The sequence below is a fragment of the Poecilia formosa genome, unplaced genomic scaffold, assembly GCF_000485575.1.
Source record: "Poecilia formosa unplaced genomic scaffold, Poecilia_formosa-5.1.2 Scaffold5, whole genome shotgun sequence".
In the NCBI taxonomy this organism is placed as follows: domain Eukaryota; kingdom Metazoa; phylum Chordata; class Actinopteri; order Cyprinodontiformes; family Poeciliidae; genus Poecilia; species Poecilia formosa.
Window position 1 is genome coordinate 3,724,746 of NW_006799944.1, and position 24,336 is coordinate 3,749,081.

General features: G+C 39.4%; 1 protein-coding gene across 1 annotated transcript; it reads right to left on the reverse strand.

The window, feature by feature from the left end:
• Positions 1–573: 573 nt before the first annotated feature.
• inpp5l (inositol polyphosphate-5-phosphatase L) lies at positions 574–22,586 on the reverse strand. The gene is made up of 16 exons (XM_007563841.2): positions 22,084–22,586; positions 14,071–14,112; positions 13,700–13,800; positions 13,520–13,607; positions 9,034–9,097; positions 8,321–8,424; positions 8,058–8,110; positions 5,595–5,714; positions 5,064–5,148; positions 4,836–4,931; positions 4,667–4,741; positions 4,390–4,463; positions 4,182–4,293; positions 4,023–4,091; positions 3,879–3,938; positions 574–2,209 (listed from the first exon to the last, which is right to left on the reverse strand). The coding sequence occupies exons 1-15, from the start codon at positions 22,141–22,143 to the stop codon at positions 3,897–3,899; spliced, it is 1,185 nt and encodes a 394-aa protein (XP_007563903.1). The 5' UTR covers positions 22,144–22,586; the 3' UTR covers positions 574–2,209; positions 3,879–3,896.
• Positions 22,587–24,336: the final 1,750 nt, after the last annotated feature.

The following is a 24,336-nucleotide window of genomic DNA, read 5'->3' on the forward strand; positions in this document are numbered from 1 at the left end:
CATTCTCCTTTTACATATGCAAAAAAAAATAAAAAATAGTAATGTGCATGGATGATTAACATAACAGTTTTGACTTTTGATTTTAAGATAAATTTTGTCATTTCCAGTGCATGTTGTCACTAAAGGGTGATGTTAAAAGACAAACAGTGCTTATAAAATTTATATGAACCCTCTTATTATCATGAATCCAGTGCAATCAATGTGCGTCATGCACAGCAATGTAATTAGAAAATAAAAACAATCTAAAAACCATGACAAAGTCATTTTGAAAATGGATCAGGCAGGAAAAAGCAAATACTTTTGGGTACTACACTGTTTTCCACTGTTTATTCAGACATAGAAACACTAATTCCTAAATAATTAATGAAAAACATTTAAATACAAATACTGTATTATACCTTCACATATATTTTCTTGCACTCAGTCGCTACATTTTCGCCACAGATGCTTTTAGAAGTGTATTTTTATTATCGGGAATCCTGCCATTATCCAGGAAATGAAGAGATTCTTGGTGTGAATCTTTCACAATCAAAGATCCAAACACAGTACGAGGAGATGACTCAAATAACAGAACCACTTTGCATTGCATGCTTTATTTCCAAAAGACAAAGTAAAACATGTAGTGTCTGACTAGAGTTAACTAAAGGTAATACTGGTCCTTCCAACCAACTCCACTCCTGTCACAACATTACATTATATCACACACCGGTTCAGACAATGGAGACTTGATCATCACTGTGTCTTGCTATGGGTGAAGCAACAAGCCAACTGTACAAACAACAAGACATCCAAAACGTCACTTCTGCTAATATTTGGAATAAATAGAGTGTACATGTCCCTCATCACTTACCACAAAAATACGCAAAACACAGTAAGAAGCAGTTACAGGTTAAAACATGAGCTGATACCATACACATTAAACATATCTATTACTGCACTGGAGTTACAGTTTAACAGCGTGCATCATAAAAATCACTCATGAAGAAAGAAAACTTAAACGGTGCCTCATGCTTTATAAGTGTGTGAACGTGTTGTGTGTGGCGACACACACACACACAGCATTTTCTGCGAGGTTTCAATTAAGTCAGGGAGTAAAACAGAAACCATATTCTGTATTTCAGTTTTAAGTAAACATAAGAGGACAGCACGGTGACTTTTGCTTTTGGCAGTGAAAGAAGATACATTTGAAAAAGCGTGAGAAGAGACGTTCCAGTGGAGCAATGCTCCGCGGCACAGAAGTAACGACGAGTGGACAGACTGAGAACAGCTGAGATGTTTTGGGAGATAAAGCACTTGGTATTATGTACAGTAAGTACATAGAAAGCCCGGCATCGTCATCACTGAACAAACCTCAAGATAACCCAGGGTCAGACAAAATTACATTTCTAGGTGATAACTTCACTTAAAACCAACCTGTTGTTGAGAAAACAACATTTTTGTGAAATCTTAATTATGTCAGTCAACTAAAACAAAAAAAAACAAAACAAAAAAAACGTAGAAATCTCAAAGCGGGCAAATATTTTTTCATGACAATCTAATTTCTTTTATAGCAGATAAAGACTGCTAGATATTTTTGCTGCCACCGTAAAATTTCACAGAGCCTTCGGCCCGTCCAGTGGTATGTCTCAGTAATGTTAAACTTCAATTATAAAGCCTTTTTCTAAAGGTAGATCTGAGGAGAACATCGGTCGAAACGTGACAATAGGAAGGTAAACAAAAAGCAGCGCTCCTATTTTTAAAAATGCCACAGTGGCAGAAAACAACAAGTGCCAAAAGTAGACAGAGCGTGGCAGCCGATGGATCTAATCTGCAGGGCTGACATTCAGTTCTTGATAAGATACAATCTGTTCTGAAGTCGACAGATTCCCGTGCACAAGGGCTAAGAGAGTTCTGAATGTTGAAACAACAAAAAAGAAAAAAAAAAAATCAGTTTTGCTCATACTGTTACAATATATATACACAATGTTTTGAAACCGTTTTACAACAATAATGAGGGTTTACATTAAAATGTTGAGAACGAGTAAGGATTAAAGGATCTGCCCACATGGCTGCAAGCAGGAACTCCACGCCGAGTAAAATCGGCATGGAGAAAGCTGCAGCTCAGAGATCAGATAACGTATGAGAGCAGGTGGTTTGATGAGTCCTGCGTGTGGAAGAGGATAATGCTGGCATCCAGGGTGGCTGAGTTGTGGGGGTTGCATCTGAACACCTGGAACAGACACAGAGTGAGACAAGACAAATGCACAGTATGGTTTTAAACTTCCTGTCTCCTCTGGGAGGATAGCGCAGTAGCTTTTGATTCAAAATATTAACTCAAAAGGTATTTAAACCCAATTGACTTTTCTACAAACTCCAGTTTCACTGGGATTTTTTTTTTGTGACAGACCAACATAAAATAGCACAGAGCTGTGACATGGAAAGAAACTGATACATGGTTTAAATGTATTTTAAAAAATCTACAGAGTGTAGAGCGCCGAGTCTTTGTTGAAGAAAAGGGCCTTCACAACTAGTCTCTTGAAAGAAAGATGTTTTTAATCTCAATGTGATCTTCCTGGTTAAATAAAACAAAACACCACATTTCACCTTGGGCACAGTGCTGGATTCCTCCACACAGTGCTATGTACTTTGTTTTCAGAGCATGTTGTTCCACATGCTTTCCATGTCTGTTACCGGCAAAGGCTTATGCATACTATTAATTCTTTGAACATGTGTCTCTTCATGGACACTGCGCCATGAAGACCGAAGAGTGTGAAGAGATTCTTCCACCCGAGCTGCGGATCTCTGCAGCTCCCCCAGAGTTACCGTGGGTCTCTTGGCTGCGTCTCTGGCCATTACATGGAAGATTTAAAGCCAGGCTCCACTGTACAGTGGATAATTATTGTCATCTCAATATCACTCTATGCAAAATACTGAAACTGCAATAAATGTGAGCAATTATTTACGCGTCATGCCGGTTGTTGAGATGGAAATAAAGAATCTATTTTTGTCCTAATAGCTGGACAAATGTTAAGGCTTTCTTAATCATGGTTTTGTTTACTGTAAGTCAAATTGTTATATGTAACATGCAACAACAGTAGCGTATATCGGATTATTTATTTTTTTAAATATGGAGTCCTACTTTGTAGTTGTGTGTTACTTCCACTTGTAGAGGATGGACTAAAACAGAGCGTTTTCATGGCTTATTTTTACTTTAAACTTCTTGTCATCTTCCTCTCTGACCACAATTCGTAAAATCCGCTTAAAGCTCTTAAGTTTGTAGTTTAATGACCAAATACAAAAAAAAGAAAAAACGTCGATGGGGTATAAAACTGTAAAAACTAAGTCTTGAGTGTTGGAATCATATTATCCTCTCAAAATGTAAAAAGCAAAAAGAAACAACGGGTCTTTGTAGGACGTTCTTCCCCGAGAGGAATTCATTATTTTAACCCCCCCCCCCTCCTCACAGAAACACCATCATGATAAAGCAGTCCATCCTTAAACAAATAAATTTAAACAGCAGCAAAACAAAATCATGGCCGTAAAAATGCCAATATCCTGCCGGGCCGGGATGAATGCCTCTCCAGCCGGCCATCCAGATTGTAATTAATGAAAAGAAGTCGTGCAATGCACTTAATGTGTAGCAGCAGCGAGAGACCAGAGGATTCAATAGACATAGATCAGTGGAAGGTGCTGATCGCACTGTGCTTCAACTACACTGGACACAAAAGGAGCACTTGTGCCCCGCAGGTGCTTCATCTTAGTTCATATTCTGACTCCGCTGGGCTGGCTTGGTTATGGCTCTCCAGGGAGAAGAACGAGATTACCACAACTCTTTCTAAATCTGCCCTGTGGAAGCATTGCTTTCTCACATGTGGCGCTTCACTTATAGATATTCTTACCATTGAGAAGGATCGGAGTCAATGGTTGTTCGTCTTCAGCGAGAAGGACAGGAATACGGGCTGCGGGGCACCGAAAAACACCAAAGAGTCACTCTGTGGCTGATTTATTGCCTGACCAGAACAGATGGTTTGTTAAAGGCTTACCTTATGGTCTCCCATGCAGACATTAGGACCAATTGTGTTGTAAACAACACCCTCCCCGTCATAATCTCTCTGAGACAAACAGAAAATGAACACAATTGAATATCCATCAATTAAGAGTCTCCTGGGTAAAAATGAAATATGCAGACAGTTCAGTCTGACCCTGCTGATGAAATCGTTGGCAGAGGGAGACATGAGGATGCGGTCACACCAGGCGGGACAGCGCGTGTTCATGTACTGCCTCGGCTTATGGTGGTCCTCACTGTAGGGGTAGCTAAGGGAGACGACAAAATCATATTTCAATTGTCAGGTACATCGGGAGAAGGCTTTCGTAGATTATCGTTTACTGTTACGGTAAATTTATTCTCACCTGGGTGGAAATGTGATGTCCTCTTCCCTGACAGCATCAAGAAAGGGCGTGACCTCTTTGTCATACTTCAAAAGCTGAGCGGCAAATAAAAACAGGAAGTGTGCCTACTATTAAAATTCCAGGTGAAATTCTAGTGAACCACCTTGAGGTTTTGGTTTTTGTGGGTGTATAGCCTTATGCTTGTCGTAATCTGACATTTTTGAGAACAGACCCGACTGTTTGGCAACAACCTGAGTTTCTCGTTTTTATGGAGCAAAAGTCTGGAATGTGTCCTTACCGCTCTGCCGTTGTCCTCTCGGAAAACCGCCTGGTGCACGTACTCAAACAGCTTCTCCTCGATCTGCAGCAGCATCTGAAGGGAAGGGAAGGGCGGGGCAGGCAACATGAACCCCAATCTGGGTCAAATCTGGTGACGGCTTTTGTTGCTTTCTGGCTGCCATAATTACCTGGTGGTCGTTGTCTCTTTCTTCAAATGTGATTCTCTCCACTTCGTAATTGCTGTCTTTCACGTCTTTTACAACATCTGCTTCGATGGTCAGGCACTGGTCAGCAACACAAGCAGAAATGAGAGGGAGTGGGCGGGGGTCCGTGCTCAAATATGAAGCTGGTGCACACATACACATGTATATATACATACATATAGATATATATATATGACTGAAATGACAACATACCTGGACTAATGTACGCGTGTCCAAACGGAAGTTAAAATCTCCGAACAGGAAGAAGGGCATAGCAGCGTAGCGGCTGTCTGATAACCTAGAAAAGATAAACAATGTTTTCATTTGTTTAGCACAAAAGGTTAAGGTTTACTTTATATATTCTTTAATATTCTGGTTTTTAAATTTGAACAAATTAATACAGTTGCCTGGAGCAATTCTCTGCCATTTTTATCTTGCAAGAACATATGATAAAGTATTTTATTTGGATTTCATGGGATAGATCAACACAAAGTATTGCGTGACTGAGAGAGGTACAATATTTATTACAACTAAAATCTGAAAAGTGCGTCTCATTCATTTGTGTTCAGTCCTCTTCAATCTGACATCCCTAAATAAAATTCAGTGTCGGCAAGTACTTTAGGAACCTGCCCAATTAGTAAATACAGTCCATGAATCTGTAATAAAGTCTCAGTATAAATCCAAGTGTTCTGCATATTAACGTGTTCGGGTGGCCCATTCAAAGTGTACAGCTGCTGATCCCACCTGCTGATGACGTATTTGAGAGCATTCTTGCGGTTGGCTGAATAAATGGAGGGACTGGAGTTGAGGGCAATAAGGTTCGAGGCATCGTGGAACAGGTGGATGTTGACCAGGTCGAGGCCCCTGCAGACAACACAGACGTAAATGGACTGAACTTATATATAGCGCTTTAGCCAATCATTTTGACCACTCAAAGCGCTTTACACTAGAGTCACATTTCACACTCACATTTATACACATACACAGATTGGTAGGCAATTTGGGGTTAAGTGCCTTGCCCAAGGGCAGATCGACACGAGGCAGGAGAAAGCTGGAATTGAACCTACAACCTTCCGATCACAAGACAGGAAGGCGACTGTGGCTGTTTCCACAGCCACAGTCGCCAACGTCGGCAAAACGCGACAAGATGCAGCAGATGAAAAAAACAAAGGAAAAGAAATTGTTTGACATCAGATAAGATGACACGTGTGTGAACAACAATGACAGTGCAAGTGTATAATAGTGCGGGTGTCACTTTACAACTTCCCTGATAATGTGTAGCCTGCCGACAGCTCAGAAGTTTGACCCTTTTGTGCCAGGAATTCTGCATCAAAGTAGTAACTATTGCCTCACAACGTAATACCATAACTGAAACTTTTCTGTTCTTATCTAGCAGATTAGAAGTCTGTGAGTTAAACCAGATGATGAGCCTGGTTCAATAAAAGGACCAGGTTTATACACTCTTCAGTTAATAATTGTAACTGCAGGAAATGTTCAAGGTTTAAACTTGAACATTGCAAATTCTTGAAAATGTGCCATGTTTCATAACCTCGTGAAAACAACACAAACACTAAAAAGGAGTGACAAAAATATGATTTTGTTGACAAGTTGTTACTGAGCTGTGGATTAATAAGAAAAATGATCAAAGATAAATAATTCTGTGTGAATTTCCAAACTGCAACAACCAATAAATGTTTGATAATGAGACATTAGCAAGCATTAACATATTTTTTGTCTTCACCAAGTAGCATCACTGTTCAACAGTTAAAGTCAACTTTATTTGTTATGTGGTTAAAAAAAAAAAAGATAACAGATTGCAGAGTGCTAAAAACTACATGGAACCAAGTTGAACTCCAGGCTAAGGGCAACAATTATATTTATAAATGAATCAATTTATATGTACAAGTACATCTCAAAATGTGAAAAATATTCTTTATCACTCATTTCAAAAATGGAAACTCAGATTTATCACATACAGGTGAAATATTTCAAGACTTGTTTTCAAAATGGTTGGCCATTCAGTGTAGAACAAATTCACCAAGTTGTGCAAAAAACAAGCTGTAAAATGACAAAATCTCTATAAATTAAGTTCAACAATAGAGCAGTAAATTTGAACTTTTGTCTTCAGAGATGATTCAGGGTGCCATGATACAGAAGGAACAGGTACAAGAACTCCTTTGTGCCTTATTTCATTGAACTCCAAAACTAGAGTTATAATTTTCGCGCTAAATGTTTATGATGTAGTTATGGGAGGCATCTGACACATTATTAAAACCAAATTTCCATTTTTATGAGCAATAAAAAATTGATCTTATCTTAATTTGGATCAGCTGCTTTTCAATCTGTAACTCGTAAGTCTTTTAAAACTGGTTTACAGGAAGTTAAGATTATCTGGCATTTAACCAGTCACAGTTTAAGAGCCTGAACCAAGAGGCCAACAAGCTGTGAATTTGCCCCATTTTACATTTTGAAGTTGTTTTATATTTTATCTGTGGGTTTCCCATCAGTGACTAAAAAAATCTTACTGATCAGTGCTTTGGTCAAAATCTTAAACTATATGGTGACAAATCCAAGACTGCTGAAGTCAATTAAATATAACCTTAATGAAAAAACCTTTTTACGTTTCAGAATTTTGCCATCGTTTCTTTTAAATTCTAGGCTGTATGGCAAATTATTTTTACATAGTTAATTCCATAACTGAATTTTTTTCCCAAACTTGGGGGGGGGGGGAAATCAAATAAAACAACACTTTTGCAGACTTTTAAAGACTGTGTGGAAACTCACTTGGCAACAACCCTCTTCAGTCTGAAGTCGTTACTGATGGAAAAAGATTCTTTTATCAGTCAGAATCAGTGATTTTTTATTTTTTATTTTTTTACACACAGCCATAGTGTAAAAGCTCTTTAACTCTGTTGTGTTTTTAAGAAAAAAAAATTATTTTGCTCCCTAAATGTTTCTTTGTGAAGAAGACAATTTCATGTTCTGTTCAACCCAAAAGCTAAGGTTATATAAATGCTGATCACTGAATTTCTGCTTTCAGTCCCATCTCTTCTATGAGTGTATCAAACGCTGGCCTACATATTAATCTGGAAAGATCACAAAAAAGGTCAGTTTTACTCTTAATACAAGTGTTACTAAAACTCTCTTAACAACACAATACAATTGATCAAAAAATAAAGTGTTTCACTGTTTCTGAGCGTTACGTACTGGTTGTGTATGATCCAGCGGGTCCTCATGTAGCCCTTCCTGGACCACTTGAACTGCAACAGAGACAAATGAGAGAGAATCGCTAAACACCAGGGAACCATGTCTTTAAAGCGCCAAACTGATAATCATTGATTCTTGCAGATAATTTGTCTCATCTCTGTGTCAGCAGTCCCAGCGGACTCATTTTTCCCCAGCATCTCCCTTCGTCCCATTAGCATCCCCCCTCGCCGTAGCGCTCCCCACACTCTTGCATACAGACTTACATCGGGCCAGAAATTCTTCGGGAATTTTTCTTTCTCCACGGTGGCGACGCCGTCCAGTGAGCCCACATACTTGGTCTTTCCCACCACGGCTTTAAAATCCTTAACTGGGAGCAGCGGGTGGCGGGGGGGAGGCAGAGCGAGGGCGGTGACATGGAAAAGAGTGAGAAAACATGCAAACAGCGATCAATAAACTGGTGTTAACCTCATCAGAGCGGCGTACGTGATGAGGGGAATCTATAAGCGGGAGCCATTAGACTCCGTTTGGCCAACGACAATCGGTTCGGGCCACACAGCGAGTGGCAGCTCCGGGATGTTTATGGCTCTTCCATAAGCTTTTCTGCCAAGCTTTTTCACACCTAACGTGACCGGACTATGCAGCAGCCGAAATAAGAGCTCCACTTTAAATCTGAGTACTTTGCAAATGCCTGCCTAGGCAGTAGAGCCATTAAACGATCATTACACAGAAACATCTTAAAATATCCTATAAAAAAATGACAGGAATTTTGCCAATCATATGCAACAGCAACCCGGTCCCTCATGGTGTGGGAGCTATTGATCAAAGCAGAGGGCTACACTGCTTCCAGTTGGATTTTAATCATTTATAAAAGAAAAGAAAATGTGAAAAAGCAAAAACACAGAAATGTTCATCACAACCTGATTCATTAGAAACCAATAAAAATGAATGCAACTTTCACACTTTAAGGATTTCTTACCATTAAAGTCATAATGATAGATATTTTTCAGTGTCTTGTGGATGAAGTACATGCTGCCCAAAGCCTGTGGACAAAAGAAAACAACAGATGATGTTCAATACCCGATAAAGTAATCAGAAACTGATTAAGTAAAATAAATAAATGAATAAAAAAATGTTAAATTTCTTTTAAAAAAACATACAAAAAATAATTTAGTTGTAAAATAATTTGTTAGTTACCTATTTTAGTATTTAAGGCAAGCATGTGTAAAGTAATTTTTTTTATCATTTAGCATTTTTGCAACCAACCTCTGCAATGACTAATTCAAAATGTAGCAATACATTGTCATGTTTGACACTAATTATTGTTAGATGAGATTAAATAAAATGATCAAACATTTGTTCATTTAAAACATTTACCACACCAATAACTATTACAGTGTGTAGTTAAATACACACTGTATCCCAAAAAGCTAACAAGGGATTAAAGCACAGTAGCATCTCTTTAAAATAAGCATCCTAAGAACAAAAACATGAAATACAGTCATAATGTAGTGTATTTTAATTTGCATTACCATAGTGAAAAGTGAAAACAGCATCATTTTGGTACATTTCATATCTGCAGTCAAACTAGTAATTGGTGTACTACAAATATATTTTTGTGTACTTTCAAAAGTCTGATATTTTGGGGCAAATTTGTTGGTCTTTGTCAGCATACTGGCAACAAAAAAAAAATTGATTATATTAAAATAGTTTTATTTTTCAATAGAGGCTGTAATGTCTAACATTTCTTGGTCTTACTTACAAGCAGCATGGATAACTTCTTACGACACACCAGGCCATATTTGTTTCCAAAATAAATAAATAAACAATAGTAACTGAAAAAGGTTTTTAAGGGAATATTTTAACTACTTCCTATCATAAGTGTCACGGGACAAAAAGGGAGGCAGGATGGGCTGGATACATGTAAACATGAAAAAGAGTCGTTTGTAGTTCCATCAGCAGGACCCAAAACATTACCATCCAAGTCCCTAGACCAGGGATGCCCAAGTCCAGTCCTCGACAGCTACTATCCTGCAACTTTTAGACGCATCCCTGCTCCAACACACCTGAATAAAATGGCGCATCAGCATCTGTTACCTCTGCAGGGGTCTGGTTTCATTTAAAGCAGGTGTGTACAAGCACTGACTTGGGAACCCCAGACCAAGTTCCTAAATCAAAACCTTACAGAAGACCTATAGGGTAAAATGACAGGGTAAAGTGGACTCATGGTTTTGGATGACTGGAGAGACTGAGTAATGGTCAAAGATGCTCTATCTATGGTTCAACATTGTGAAACGCTATAGAAGACAAAGTTCAGTACCGTCTCAAAACGAAGGTCGTCAAAGTATTGACAGTTCGGGTGTTAACAATTGTACACCTTATGATTTTGTTAAAAACATTTTTTTTCTTAATGGAATATATATTTTATGTCCATTGAAAAGATTAATTAAATTAACAGTTGGAATTTTCTATGAGTTTCAGTGTGAGATTATGTTACTGCAACAGAAGTAACAACAACAGAAGTGCACAACAGTGCACTTTAGTTTTATATATCTGCTGCAGATTTCCTGACACTGCAGTCTGCAAATCAAAACACATGCCTGTGCACGAACATGTGCCTAACCCTTTATTTTCAGGTCTGCATTTCAAAGAAATCATAAGATGTTTCTCAAAACGAAACTAAAACTAAATGTAGACACAAACACATGGCTAGTCTCAAGGACCGACTTGTTTATTATAGGTAGTAAAAGCCTTATCTTCCGGTTATCCACTTTGTTTTTCTACTGAGCAAATCAAAAATCACGTGAAACTTTAAGCGATAAAAATGTTCAGCAGAGCCACTTTGAGGGTGCACACTCCAGCGCCCAATCATCCCTGACACGGGGCTGACAATTTTTAATGTACTAACTGCCTGCTCCACTGATCTGATTAATCATGGCCTGTGAAATCAATAAAGACAGAAAATTAAAACCATTTAAAAGGTATTAAGCAGTAGCCTTGCTGTCTGCCAACGCTGGTGCTCTGAGAGGGGGCCGAGAGAAAAATAAGTGAGCGCATGGAGGGGGTAAGGTCGTGACGGAGAGCTGGGCTACACACACACACGCATGCACGCACACACACACGCACGCACGATCAGTCAGAGCATGAGAGATCTCTCCCTGAAGACATCGTTTATCTTCGGTGCCACAGTCATCCTCGTTTATTAAAACAGAGGTGTCTCCATTGACGGCATCAGTGAACAACAGTTAGAGACCGACTTGTCTGAGATAGAGTGACGGAGGAAATTACTGGAACAGATCTGCAGGAGTTGAAATGTTTCTACGAAGGGGAAAAAAAAAGTTCAACTGTCAGGTAAAGTTCCTCTCCAGAGATTCCTGAAGGGAAGCCTGATTCATGTGGGATTAGTAGCCGTGTTTCGCACAGTTAGGCACACACACACACACACACCTTCGCGTAGTTGGCCAAACACCCATCTTCATCAATCAGGTTTGTGCACAGTTTAATAAAAAAATATTGACTTTCAAGTGATTTTTTATCAAAACACCATTTGTACTGGGGATGCATGCCCCTCTACGTCCGCAGCCCCTGAGAAAAGAGAGCCCCCTCCACCCCTGCTAAGCTCTCTCTCTTGGCTTTATAACTGATGATCCGTAGCCAGGGGGAAACAAATTGAAAATCAATGCAGGTGGCACCGCCGAAATGAGAATGAGGCATTATGTGGGGCGGTGGTTGGGGAAGAGGGGCTGCAACCCTCTCAGGGCAAACGGAGAAGGGTGCAAACACTCGAGTCCAGAGGAAAACTTAGTCCCAGCTGTCCTCCGCCACCCCCACGACGCTTAATTTATCGCGTACAGATAGCCTGGGATCAATAGTTTTAATCTAGAGTTAAATGTATTGACTTTGGCCCGTCTCTCTCTCGCACCTGGTCATTGACTTTCCCCCCTTTCGGCTTCACGCACCTTCAGTCTACAGATGCAGACATTGACCCCTACTGTCAGGCGCGCTGTGTGAGGGTTTCACCTGGGAGGAGGAAGGGTTAATAGTTGAAGAAAAACGCAGCTACTTTTCTGTAGAGGAGAAGTGTTTCTCCCTACCAGGATTGAAACTTTGACAAATCCCATTACAGCCAACAGCAAGCACAGTTTAAACCACTGGAAGCTGATTAGTGAAACATGAGGTTAAAAAAACATGGATGCAAGAAATGACCTGCATGACCAGTGTGGAGACTGAGGCTGACGTTCTATGACCTGAACATCAACCGCACAGCAAGGAGTGATGTTCACATAAAATTGACCAACTGGATTAATGCATTTAAAACTGACTATCAAAACTACATATAATTGCTCATATTAATTGCATATTAATGCTCATTTGTATTGAAAATACAAAGATATTGTATTTTCAATTACAATATCTTTAGTAATTGAAATGCTAAAGCTCACAGAGAACAGTGTGAGCATTGTAATGGTGAAAAATAGAAGTTTTGGGGAAAGGAGGGTTAATCATAACCAGTAATAGTCAGTAATAGGATTACTAAGTATTTTCCAGATATCGCACAGCTCTGTCTAAAACCGTGGTGTAAAATGACACAGGTGTATGGCCCGTCACTAGAACTGAATGATATTTGGAGCTGTTCAACGTTTAATTCACCATGGCAAACACTCCAGTTATATCGTAAGAAAGGCAATATCAGATTACATTCTGCAGCCGCCGCCATGTTTCATGGTGGTCATGTGTGATCAACAAGAATATTGCAGCTAAAGATTTTTGGAATTTTGAAAGCATAACTTTGTATGAACTATGGCTTGATTGCACTAACCGGCTCCATAACAGCACTGCAGACGGCAGCTATGGACAGAAATTCTCGGTCCAGTAACTGAAAGCATCACGGCTGACCAAACAAATCTGACTTTGAGGGCCTCTCATCTCTCTGTGCCTGCACCGTGTTACAGCTCCAACACTGTTTTATACTACATCTAGAAGAGCCATGTCCCATACAAAAGGCTGGGATTTTGAACGCTGCTCATATTGCACAGAAGCTTGGATGTATGAAGTTCTGCTGCTGATGGAAAAGAAGTGAGCAAACAGAAAGAGTGTATAAGGAATCAGATTTCCTAAAGAGGGTGCACCTGCAATATGTCACTAAAGGTTGTGAACCGCAGAAGTTCATTATTGCGCTTGATGAATTCATACTGTATATTTAATCTATATTTATTAAAATAGCTAAAAAGCAACAAACAAAGCATGCTTTCAGGGTTTTTAAAAATGCCCTCCTAACATTGTCTGAGATGACCTTATTACACAGTCAAATGGTTGCATTTATATTAATATCAGCAAACATCTGCTACAGATTCCTATCAAGCACCAGACGGCCTCACATTCACATCTGTTGCTGAGGCCATCTTTATGTGGAGGAGATCGCCATCTTGTGGAAGAACATTGGAATATCTCCACAGGTTTCCTACCGTAAAGCTGTCTTCCGCTTGGAACTGGGTGTCCACATAAATGCAAGTCCTGTCAAACTCCTTCATTTCCTCACTGGACTCGATGTTACTAGGAAGAGGAAGGGAAATGGATTTTCTCAGATGTAACACAGTGTAACCACACAGTCATTGTGGTTACTTTTTAGTGGTGTTTTTATTTACCAAAAGAAGTTTTCTGCCTTGTCCATGTTGACCATGTAGTCCTTCCCTCCCACCTCCTGGAAGTGCAGGGCGATGAACTGCGGCTTGTACTTCCGGATTGTCTGTTTCAAAAACATTAGAGTCTAATGTTCAAGCTCACCTTACAGAGTGCTGATGTGTGAAGATGGTCGCCGCTGCTTTAAGGCTGACCATTACAGCTCATCAGAGGTTTTACAGTTTTGTTTTTTACATATTTGGAAGAGCGACAAAAGTGGGCCAGAATTAGCAAAGATTGTATTTCTTTTAGCTGCATGAGATCACCCATGTAAACTTTTAATATGTTAGAACAGAGAGATGGCTACTAATGTGAATATAAAATATTTCAACCTTACCTTATACAGTTCTTCTAACCATCCATTTTGGATTTCATCCACCTTCGAAAAAAAAAATTAAAAAGTAAAATCATTTGACTAACGTCATCAGTCACTTATTCAACAGTTTCAATCAATGTCAAATAGAAACTATATGCTTCATATTCTGACCACATTCCTTTAAGAAGCAAATTAAAACAATTACACTTTAGCCTTTCATACATGATTCTAAAAATCCATATCTTCTGTTTGTGTTACAGAAAAAAATCACTATATAGCTTACTTAAAGAAGGAAAGGGAAGAAAAAAATGAAAACTGAATTAAATAGAACAATATTCTTTCAACTTCTGTTTAGATACATCATCAAATAACTGATCAAAATCAACACTTGCATCCCATCATAAAACACATAGCATGCATGTGTGCAATAATCATTTGGGTAATACAACCATAATCTCATATGCATAATAAGCAGTGAACCCAGAACTTGTGTGGTTTTTATCTGTGGTTAGTTGTTTTTAAACGAAACCAAAGTGCAGAATCACAACTTATGACTCGACGGATTGTAAAAGCAGCCCCAGCGGCAACAACTAGCAGTTTCTGTCTTCTTCAAGGGCCGTTTCAGGGGAAACTCTTGCTAACGTGTTGCTTCAGTTTTACTGACCCAAGAATACCTTAATATAGAGGAGCTGATGGTGTAGTTAGTGAGCATAAAGTGCCCCAAGCCCAAATCATCGGGTTTCCACCATCGTGCTTGATAGTTTTTAATAGTAACTAGTGTTGATTTTCACCAAAATATCCTCTGTGCACTAGAGACAAATATCTCCACTTTGCTCAAAAAATATTCTGAATGTGCTAAACATTTTTCAGATGCAACTTTTCAGATTTAAAGTTTTTATTTGACAGCTGTATCAAATTATGGATGGCCATTTCAAGTAAAGATGCTCCCAAAAAAACCAGTGAAATCAATTGACTATTGTTTATAAATTGGATTATGTGAATACACAACTTTAAATTTAGCACTTCAATCGTCAAAATCTTCAGAAATTGGCGTCCAGTTTGTTATGGACTCAGCGGGTATTTTTTTTTGTGTGTTTTTCAAATCATAGTGTCGTGACCTTTTACTCTTCAAACGCTAAATGAAATATTTTATATTTGAGATATGTGGTCGTTCTGCACAGCCTAATCTGACTCACGGAAACCAGCTGGGGAATCTATTCCAGGAAAGATTAGCAGCTGTTTTGAATGTTTTTCAGCTGTGAATGAATCTTTGTTTGTGTCACTGCATGTTGTTTGGTAATAGCTGCCATTGCACGAGCGTCTGCTTCAATGAGTTATTTAAGGATCCGTTTTCTCAATAATATTCCATCGAAACACACTTTCATTGCAACGCACCAATAAAGTGACAAAACGGCTCATCTAATACAGGCTGCATCACATGTTAGTGGTGGGTGGTAGCCTCAGGCTGCTGTTATGTTTACCTTTTAGGTTTTGCTAAACAAATAATGTTTTGAATTAAAGTTTTCTTGGTCAGGTCAAGGTGATATGACTGCCTATGAAAAACGAACGCATTTGTAGAAAAAAAAAACAAACAAACGTGTAGAAGGAAAAAAAAGCACATTATGTGCTGAACAACTAAAAAGGAAAGTTTTCAGTATTGATGAATTTCTGGTAAAAATCATTTATTATTTAAAACTCTATTATTCAATTTTTAAAAGCTCCTAACATCCACTTGTGGATTGTTATACTGTGGCCTTAAAAAGAGCTGGTAAAACAGGAGGTGATTATGTAATAAAAAATAAAAAAAAACAGACTCAGAAAGATCATTTCACTCTTCCAAATTAATTTGAGGTTTTCCTGTTCAAGTAAAACATGAATAAAAAATACACTCCTGATCAAAATCTTAACACCAGTCAAAAAATTGCAAGAATTTGCATTTTGCACTATTGGATCTTAAGAAGGTTCTAAGTAGAGCTTCACAATGTTAAAGGAAAAAATCGGTGCAAGAGACAAGAACTTTTGAGTGGGGAATTTTCTGAAAACTGCATTTACACTCAAACATGATCTTTTCAGCTGATCAAAAGTTTAAGACCATAGTCTTTAAAAGCCAAAAGCTGTGCAAAACTCTGGATTCCATGTCATTTTCTGTCAAGTCTTTACACTGTCAAGACCTCCTGATGGCAAAAGCAAAAAAGCTCACTGACTTTGAACATGGTAGGATTGTTGAGCTGCATAAGCAAGGCCTCTCACAACGAGCCATCGCTGCTGAGGCTGGACGCAGTAAGACAGTCATTTTGCATTTTTTAAATGATCCTGAGGGTTATGGAACAAAAAAGTCAAGTGGTAGACCCAAAAAAATTTCACCAGCTCTGAGCCGCAGGATCCGATTGGCTGTCCGTCAAGACACGGGACGATCCTCTACCCAAATTAAGGTCATTACTGGTGCTGACTGCAGTCCAATAATCATCAGACGGCATCTGCGAGAGAAGGGCTTCAGAAACAAAAAAACGTCTTCAAAGGCCACGTCTTCTTCAATGCCACAAAATTGCCCGTTTGGACTTTGCGAGGGTGGACCAAACATGGGACATTGAAAGGTGGAAGAAAGTCGTCTTCTCTGAGAAAAAATTTAACCTTGATGGTCCTGATGGCTTCCAACATTATTGGCATGACAAGGAGATCCCACCTGAGATGTTTCCTACGCGGCACAGTGGTGGGGGCGCCATCGTGATTTGGGGTGCGTTTTCCTTCAACGGAACAATGGAGCTTCAGGTTGTGCAGGGGCGTCAAACAGCAGCTGGCTATGTGGAGATGTTGCAGCGGGCATCCCTCATGACTGAGGGCCCTCGTCTGTGTGGTAATGATTGGGTTTTTCAACAGAACAATGCTGCAGTTCACAATGCCCGCCTGACAAAGGAGTTCTTCCAAGAGAATAACATCACTCTTTTGGACCATCCTGCATGTTCCCCAGATCTAAACCCAATTGAGAACATTTGGGGATGGATGGCAAGGGAAGTTTACAAAAATGGACATCAGTTCCAGACAGTGGATGCCCTTCCTGAAGCCATCTTCAACACCTGGAGCAACGTTCCCACTAGCCTCCTGGAAACACTGCCATCAAGCATGCCTGAACGATTGTTTGAAGTCATCAACAAGAATGGTGGAGCTACTCATTACTGAGTCCTTTTTTTTGGCACTTTGATTTCTGTTTTGGGGGTTTTCTGGGTTTTTTTGAGCTATGGTCTTAAACTTTTGATCAGCTGAAAAAAATCATGTTTGAGTTTAAATGCAGTTTTCAATTAAAGTTTTTGTCTCTTACGCTGATTTCTTCTTTTAACATTGTGAAGCTCTACTTAGAACCTTCTTAAGATCCAATAGTGCAAAATGCAAATTCTTGCAATTTTTTGGGAGTGTATGTGCACTTCAAAATTTGACTACAAAAAACGTAAGAAAAGGCTTTCTTTTCTTTACAGAAAGAATAAAGTCAAAGTGATATGAAAACTGTGCGACTGACAGATTATAGAAGCATCACACCACTTTGCGTGTTCCAACTGCACATCTACAGATAACATCGGCAGCTATAATAAGTTTGCAGCCCGTTTTGTTTTGTACCCTGCTCAGCAGGTTCAACTCTATCTAAAGCAACATCATGAGTTGAATTTACTGCAATGTTACGAACTTGTAAAGTTTTGTTCCATTTATGTATTTCTTAGATGAAATTGAACCATTATGCATTTTTTTTGTTGAAAAATGATGGCAGATGTTTATCCAAGACAAAAAAAAAAGGTTGCAGTTGATTCATAAGGAGTTTCAATAATGAAGCGTTCTTTTTTTTTTCATTTTTCTTTCCATCATTCATTTTTGAAGATCTGATTGATATTTCTAGAAATCAGACTTGGGTTCAGCGAAACAAAACGTAAAGATGTAGGTGGGAAAATTACCATTAGATTCTGTTAAAGAAAGACTTTCCGTCAAAGGCTGCAAAAATGCTGGAGGGATTCTCCCCTTTAAAGTAGTTTTCTTTTTTTAGGCTGGTAAAATTCTGTTTAAATTTTGGGCATAAAAACAAAACTGCATTTTTAAAAAAAAAAAAAACAGTGTATTTCAGTAAAATATCTCTGAGGAAAAAAAGTTTACTTGGAGCTTGGTTTTTCTTACACAGATGCTCCAGAATGTGCATTTTGGTGCATCAGAGGTCAGTTAAAATGTCATGACTGCAGAAATGGTTTTGCATACTGCATTTGCATGACGTGGGTGACTGTGGCCCAGTGCAGGTGGAAGGTAGGAGACCTCACAGCACTCTGCCTGCAACCACAGCCATGTTTGCACACTAATGAAGATAAACACTTGACAACTGGATTTGTCTCCAAATCTTTATTATTAAAAAAAAAAAAAGTAAAGCCCGTGAGCAGATGAACACTGCAGTCCAGAATTAGGCACGCTGGTTCTGTTTCAACAGGAGCAGCAAAGTCTGTTTTTCAGTATTACTGAAGCAGCTAGTGTGTGTCTGATCCTAAAGTCTGTTTCTGTGGAGCATTAGGATTTAATCTGTGGTCTGCTTAACATCCTTCTCTCACCCTGAGTCAACATTTCAGAGTGTTTGTTTATAAGAATAGAAGGGGCCCTGCGTTAAGTAGAAAGGCTCGACTCCCCTTAGGGAGAGTAGATATTCATCTGTTTATGCATTTCCCACTGTGGGATCTCACACGGAATCGTTGGACCTAAATTTGCTCAACGGAAATATGGTCCTGAGCCAAATTTCCATGACTGCAAGCACCCTCCTTCCTGCTAAGTCTGAACGTTTCACCCAGCCAGCCCAGGCTGAAACAAGGGAGAGTAATGGATATTTACATAAGTTTTATAACAGACTGGAGCTTCGAAGTTGATCTAAATGTGGCAACTTGCACAACTGGTTAGAAATATAATGACAATGTTTTCTAAGATCTGGGTTGTGGGCTGGTCACTCCCTCATGTTAATCATGTCTGTCTGGTAACCTGATGTTTTTGACGTATTGGAGTTTCTGTCTTGTTCAGTAGCATTTCATGTTCAGCACAAGACAACATGACCTCTGCAAGCCGACCCACGATCCCTGGTATGAGATAAATGTGCCCAAAAACATCATATAGTGCATATTCCCAAAACATGATGCTCAAGTTGCCACAAAATATTGTGGCTTGAATCAGTGTTGACTTTCACTGATAGTTTCTATGACTTCAAACTACTGAAGACGCATGCGTCATTAAATAATAAACTGTTCTTTTAACTAGTTGCAATCACAAAGGACTGCTAGGATGTAGTACTTGGCATGGACTTTTTTTTATTTCAAATATATAAACAGCATTAAATTGCCAATAACTTGCATATTTGGCTAGCTAGCTGGTCTTTCACAGTTTTTTATGCTCACACCTGATATATGCAAAAGACGATAAAGTTCAGGGAGAGTGCTTGGGATATAGTAATGATGGAAAGAGAACGAGAAAAGTGAGAAAACTGGGTCATTTGAGATCAGAATTTTCAGTGTTTTCAGCGTCACAATAGCAAAATATTTTGTCTTGCAAATATTGTGCAGCCCTCTTCCATGTACACAAACCTCTAAGCATAGTCCAATATTAAAATAAAGTAAACTTTGTGTATTTAAAGTATGTCATGACCTTTACTTAACCACAGCGCTGCTTCTGGTTGAACTATATTTGCATCTCAATAAATTAGAATGTCCTCGAATAAGAATGTATTCCAGGAATTCAATTCCAAGAGTAAAACTCATACAACATAAACAGATTCAAACAGTAATATATTTCAAGTGTTTATTTCCATTAACGCAGATGAATATGCCTTACGCCCACCACAAGCAAGGCAAGCCACAAAAGGCTATGTCTGAAGAAGCTGGCTGCTGCTTTATCCAACCATATTAATAGAAAGTTGAGTGGAAGGAAAACAGTTGCACGAGCAACAGGGACAAACTGTGAAGCCATACAAGACATTTAAAGAGCCATCTTACACAAACGTATCACGGACATGGGCTATAGCTGTTGCTTTATTTTTACGTAAACTTGAACTAGATACAACAAAAGTAGCGTCATGCTTACATTGGAGAAAAAGAACTGAACTCACTGGACTGTTGCTAAATGGTCCAAAGTCCTCTCTTTAGAAGAACATAAATTTTGTGTCACATTTAGAAATCAAGTTAAAGTGAAGAGGAAGAGAATCCGCAAATGGTGCTGACTTGTGGAGCTGGACCCAAAGCTCTAGACTAACTTTTTTACACTGTTTGCCTTGACTGACGTTGTTTCTGTCTCTGTAAGGAGAGGACAGCAGAGCTGAGCCAAGCCCTTCTTAACCAGTTAAAACATGTATGAGAGTTGCAGCGGCTGAAAGGCCACAGAAACGACTGTACCAACATCCCTGCTCATTGTGAGAATACAATGGAAATCTCTTTCCATTTTGCTTGTTGAACTCCAAGATTTCTGTTGCTTATGTTTTCTGCATTGTGGAAATCATAGGGTTCTGCATTTTCTTTTTCCTGGAGCAAGTGGTAACACCGGTGCAAACTCAGATTCTTTTGTAGGCGAACCACTCACAAATTAGGTCTCATGTGCAACCGGTTTGAGTGCACTCTGCAACCTTGAGACAAATTACTAGTGTTGGTCCACTGTTGTTTTTTAAGTCCAAAGGCAACATAGCCATCTGCTGCTTTTGTAGGACTCTGAACCTCCTACAGAAGGTAGGAGTACCAATAGATTTTGCAAGTATTGGTACTTGCAAAAATTACCAATACCAATTTAATGACAACGGTATTACTCTGCTTTATAGGGCATCAAACTGGCCTACAGAGGGTCTATATACTATGTGTCAGGAAGAAGCTCTGTACACATTGATAAACTTTCATTTATCAGAATCTGAGATGGTGAAAGGTCAGCCCTCCTTCAGTCAAAACTCGGTCCTGCTGTAACCTGAATGGAGGGCTAAACAACACATTACCTCTCCAATGATGATCACAGCTAAGCGGGAGTCTCCTCTCATCATACAGCAGTTCTCACCTCAACAAACCTTAGAGCACTTTTAAACAAACCAACCAACTTGCAAAGTCCTCAATAATGGTATTATTTCCAACAAAACTTACACATAGCAAAGCTGCCATATTGGAGCCCTACTTCTCCAAGTAAACTCACCAAAGTACACATTCTCTGCTCTGTCAAGAGGAAGATGAGAGATACCAGATCCAACACTACAGACCAGCGGAAGGCTGTTCAGGAAAGCATCCTGGACTTAGAAATACTTTTCAGTATATAATGTCCTGTTTTTTGCTTGTTTGTTTGTCTTTGGTCATGTGTAATATTTAAATTTTCAGAACAGAGTCTAGCTATAAGATTTTTATTAGCTCCAAGACATAATAATTAAAACTAATAGAAATACAAGGTTGAAACCAAATTACTCAAATTTAACTGTTTGAACTGAATCACTGAAATTAACTCTTCAATTACATTCTAATGTGTTGGGATGCACCTTTAAGTGTGGACAATAACAACATAAACAGCTTCACCGGTAGATTCATGAGTCTGATTTCAATAAATAGTTTTACATTTATCCAAATGTATAAGGTATATAAAGGTTTTACTTGGATCTGACAGTAGTTTTGAAGCCTCTCATATTCGATCAGACCCCATTTGATCAAAACGTTATCTGCTTGTCTAGGACCGGGTCACGTGACTCGTCGGCAGGTAACGACAGCTGAGCTTACGCTACCCAAGATAGCGGAAGAACACCGCTGAGCGCGACTGTGATAAAAACGATTCACAGACTGGGTTCAGCCGCATAACACACGTGAAATAAACAACGTAACAACAAGATAAAACAATGTATCACCTGTAAGAACCTTACCCTACAAATACGTCAGGCATTAGAGACCTTACAGTAGCCTGCCAGTAACTTGCTGTAACTCGTTTCAGTGTGAGCCCTAATCTAATCCTCCGCGGCTGCTACCATTGTGGTGTTGTGTGCCTGTTAACGGCAGTTTTACCTTTCTGTGGGATACTTACATTGTTGAAGAGCGAGCCGACGTTTGCGGTGACGAGCAGCACGTTGGCGAACGTGTCCATGTTTAACCGACCACTCTCACAAACCGTCCCGGTGGGGAAAAAACTTCCGATCCGTCGGTAGCGCCTCTGTTGGAGCTTAAACAGGCTTACCGTGGGAGCCAAAAACCTAAGTTTAAATCAGCTGTGGTTGGAAGTACGCCACCATCATCTCAGTATGTGAGAGCCGCTCGCGGTCCAACTCGGTCGCTGCTGATGGCGGGCAGTCGGCTCAGGTCGTCATCACACACCTTGGTAGGGCTCATACTCTTCGCCGAGTCTCCGGGAGCGGAGAGTTTAACTGCGTGGATTCCCTCCCCCCTCTGAGCTAATTGGACTAGTAGCTTCTTAACGGACTAAAAGAGTCAGGACGGAGCAGTGCTGCTGCCGCTGCCTTCAAAAGTGCTCAAACAAGCCGGAGGAAGCTGACAGGTTGTTTTGACAGCCGCTCCGCCCTCGCGCAAGTAGTTTGAAATTTGAAAAATACCTGACGTGACAAAAAGCCTTGCTGAAGGCTCGTGCCATATTCCACACCCACGCACACGTCAGTGTATTTCAATCGGCCCCGCTCACATTACTCAAACCAAATCCCAAAAGGAACGAAATAAATGTTTTGTGTTAAAAGTATTTTCATTTGTGTGTCACCATGATTTTAAACGTCTCAAAATGTAAAATGTCATTGAGACTGAAACCATTCGGTAGCATCACAATACTGACTTTAACGTCTCCCACCTGGATTGGTTGACAGGATAAACATTCATGGTTCTCTCCACAAATATGCCATACAAAGTCATAAAAAGTCAGGTTGAAAAGTTTTCCACAAGCCTTGTGGAGGACACAGCAAGCATTTGAAAGAAGGTGCTCTGGTAAGAGATATCCATGTTTTGCTTTTTTTTTTTTCTCTCTCTGCATGTAAAATCCTTTGTATGGCTGACAACTGACACTCTGAACATGCTATCCTCATTTGGACGCTGGTCAAAGCAGATTTGAAGATGGACGAAGCTAAACACAGCTATATCCCTGGTGGAATGGTTTAACTCAAACAAATATTTATGTATTTGCATTCCCTATACTTAATTCATGTAGATACCTGAAAATATATGTTCCACCACTCTGTGGATAGTGATGGACCTATTTTTGCAAAGAATGTGCAACACTTGAAGTATAGGTCAAAACACTTGCATAATGTGACTCACACACTCATAATGTGACTGCCAGAGTACTGGAAACCATTTTTGAGCTCTGTTATCTCTGTTCAACAACAACAACAACAAAAAAACATTTCAAGTAACTGACAAGAAGTTTCTCTTTGATTGGGCTATGGGAAACAATATTTTATTTTATTTTTTTCCAGTTTACCCAATTATTCTTCTGTGAACTATGTGATGGTAAGATGTGTGTTTCTCAAGAAACGGCCTTACATAGCGGCATCTTTTACCGCAGCACCATCCGTTGGAGTCAGTAGAGCTATAAAACCCTGTGAAGCAAATGGATCTGTGCCATCCAGTGGCTCAGAGTAAAAGGGCGTAAAGCAAAGGCTGCTGGGTGGCTGACTCCGTCTCTCCATAGTGCTGTTACTGAGCCGTAAACCATGGCAGGAGTTACGCAACCAGCCTTTTGAGCGCCTATTCCTGCTTCCGCTCAGTCCTCCTCTAAGCACAGTGTGCTTTAATTCATCAACATCCACAGATCTATTTGAAACTGTTGCAAACAAAGACGTGGCAGAACAACACTGCCGTGTGTAGAGAACCGGTTTGGGACGTCCAGCTAAAGGTGGATAGCCCTGGATGCCAGATGAACTACATGCACGTATAAGGAGATTTTATTCAGGGCAGATTTTCCCAAAAAAATATCCAACAGAGTCACAACCAACTTGTCAGTGTGTGACAAATCGTATTGCGATGCCTCTAGACGACGGCATCGTCGTCGGCATGCTTAGAAGGGCGGCGACGAAAAAAAATAGAACACAAGGAGGTCATAAAAATATTGAATAAAGTAATAATAAATGCAGTTCTGGTTTTTTCTGGTTGATTTATTCATTTATTTTTACTTTAATGCTTAATAAGTGCAGATTGTGATGCATTAATTCAAATAACACTTTAAAATGTATAAAATTTCTAGATACTGTAATATAGAGATTTACATATTTAATTATTGATTACAGTTGGTGAAAACCAAAAATTCAGTTTTTCAGGTGGTTAAAATGTTACAGTGAAC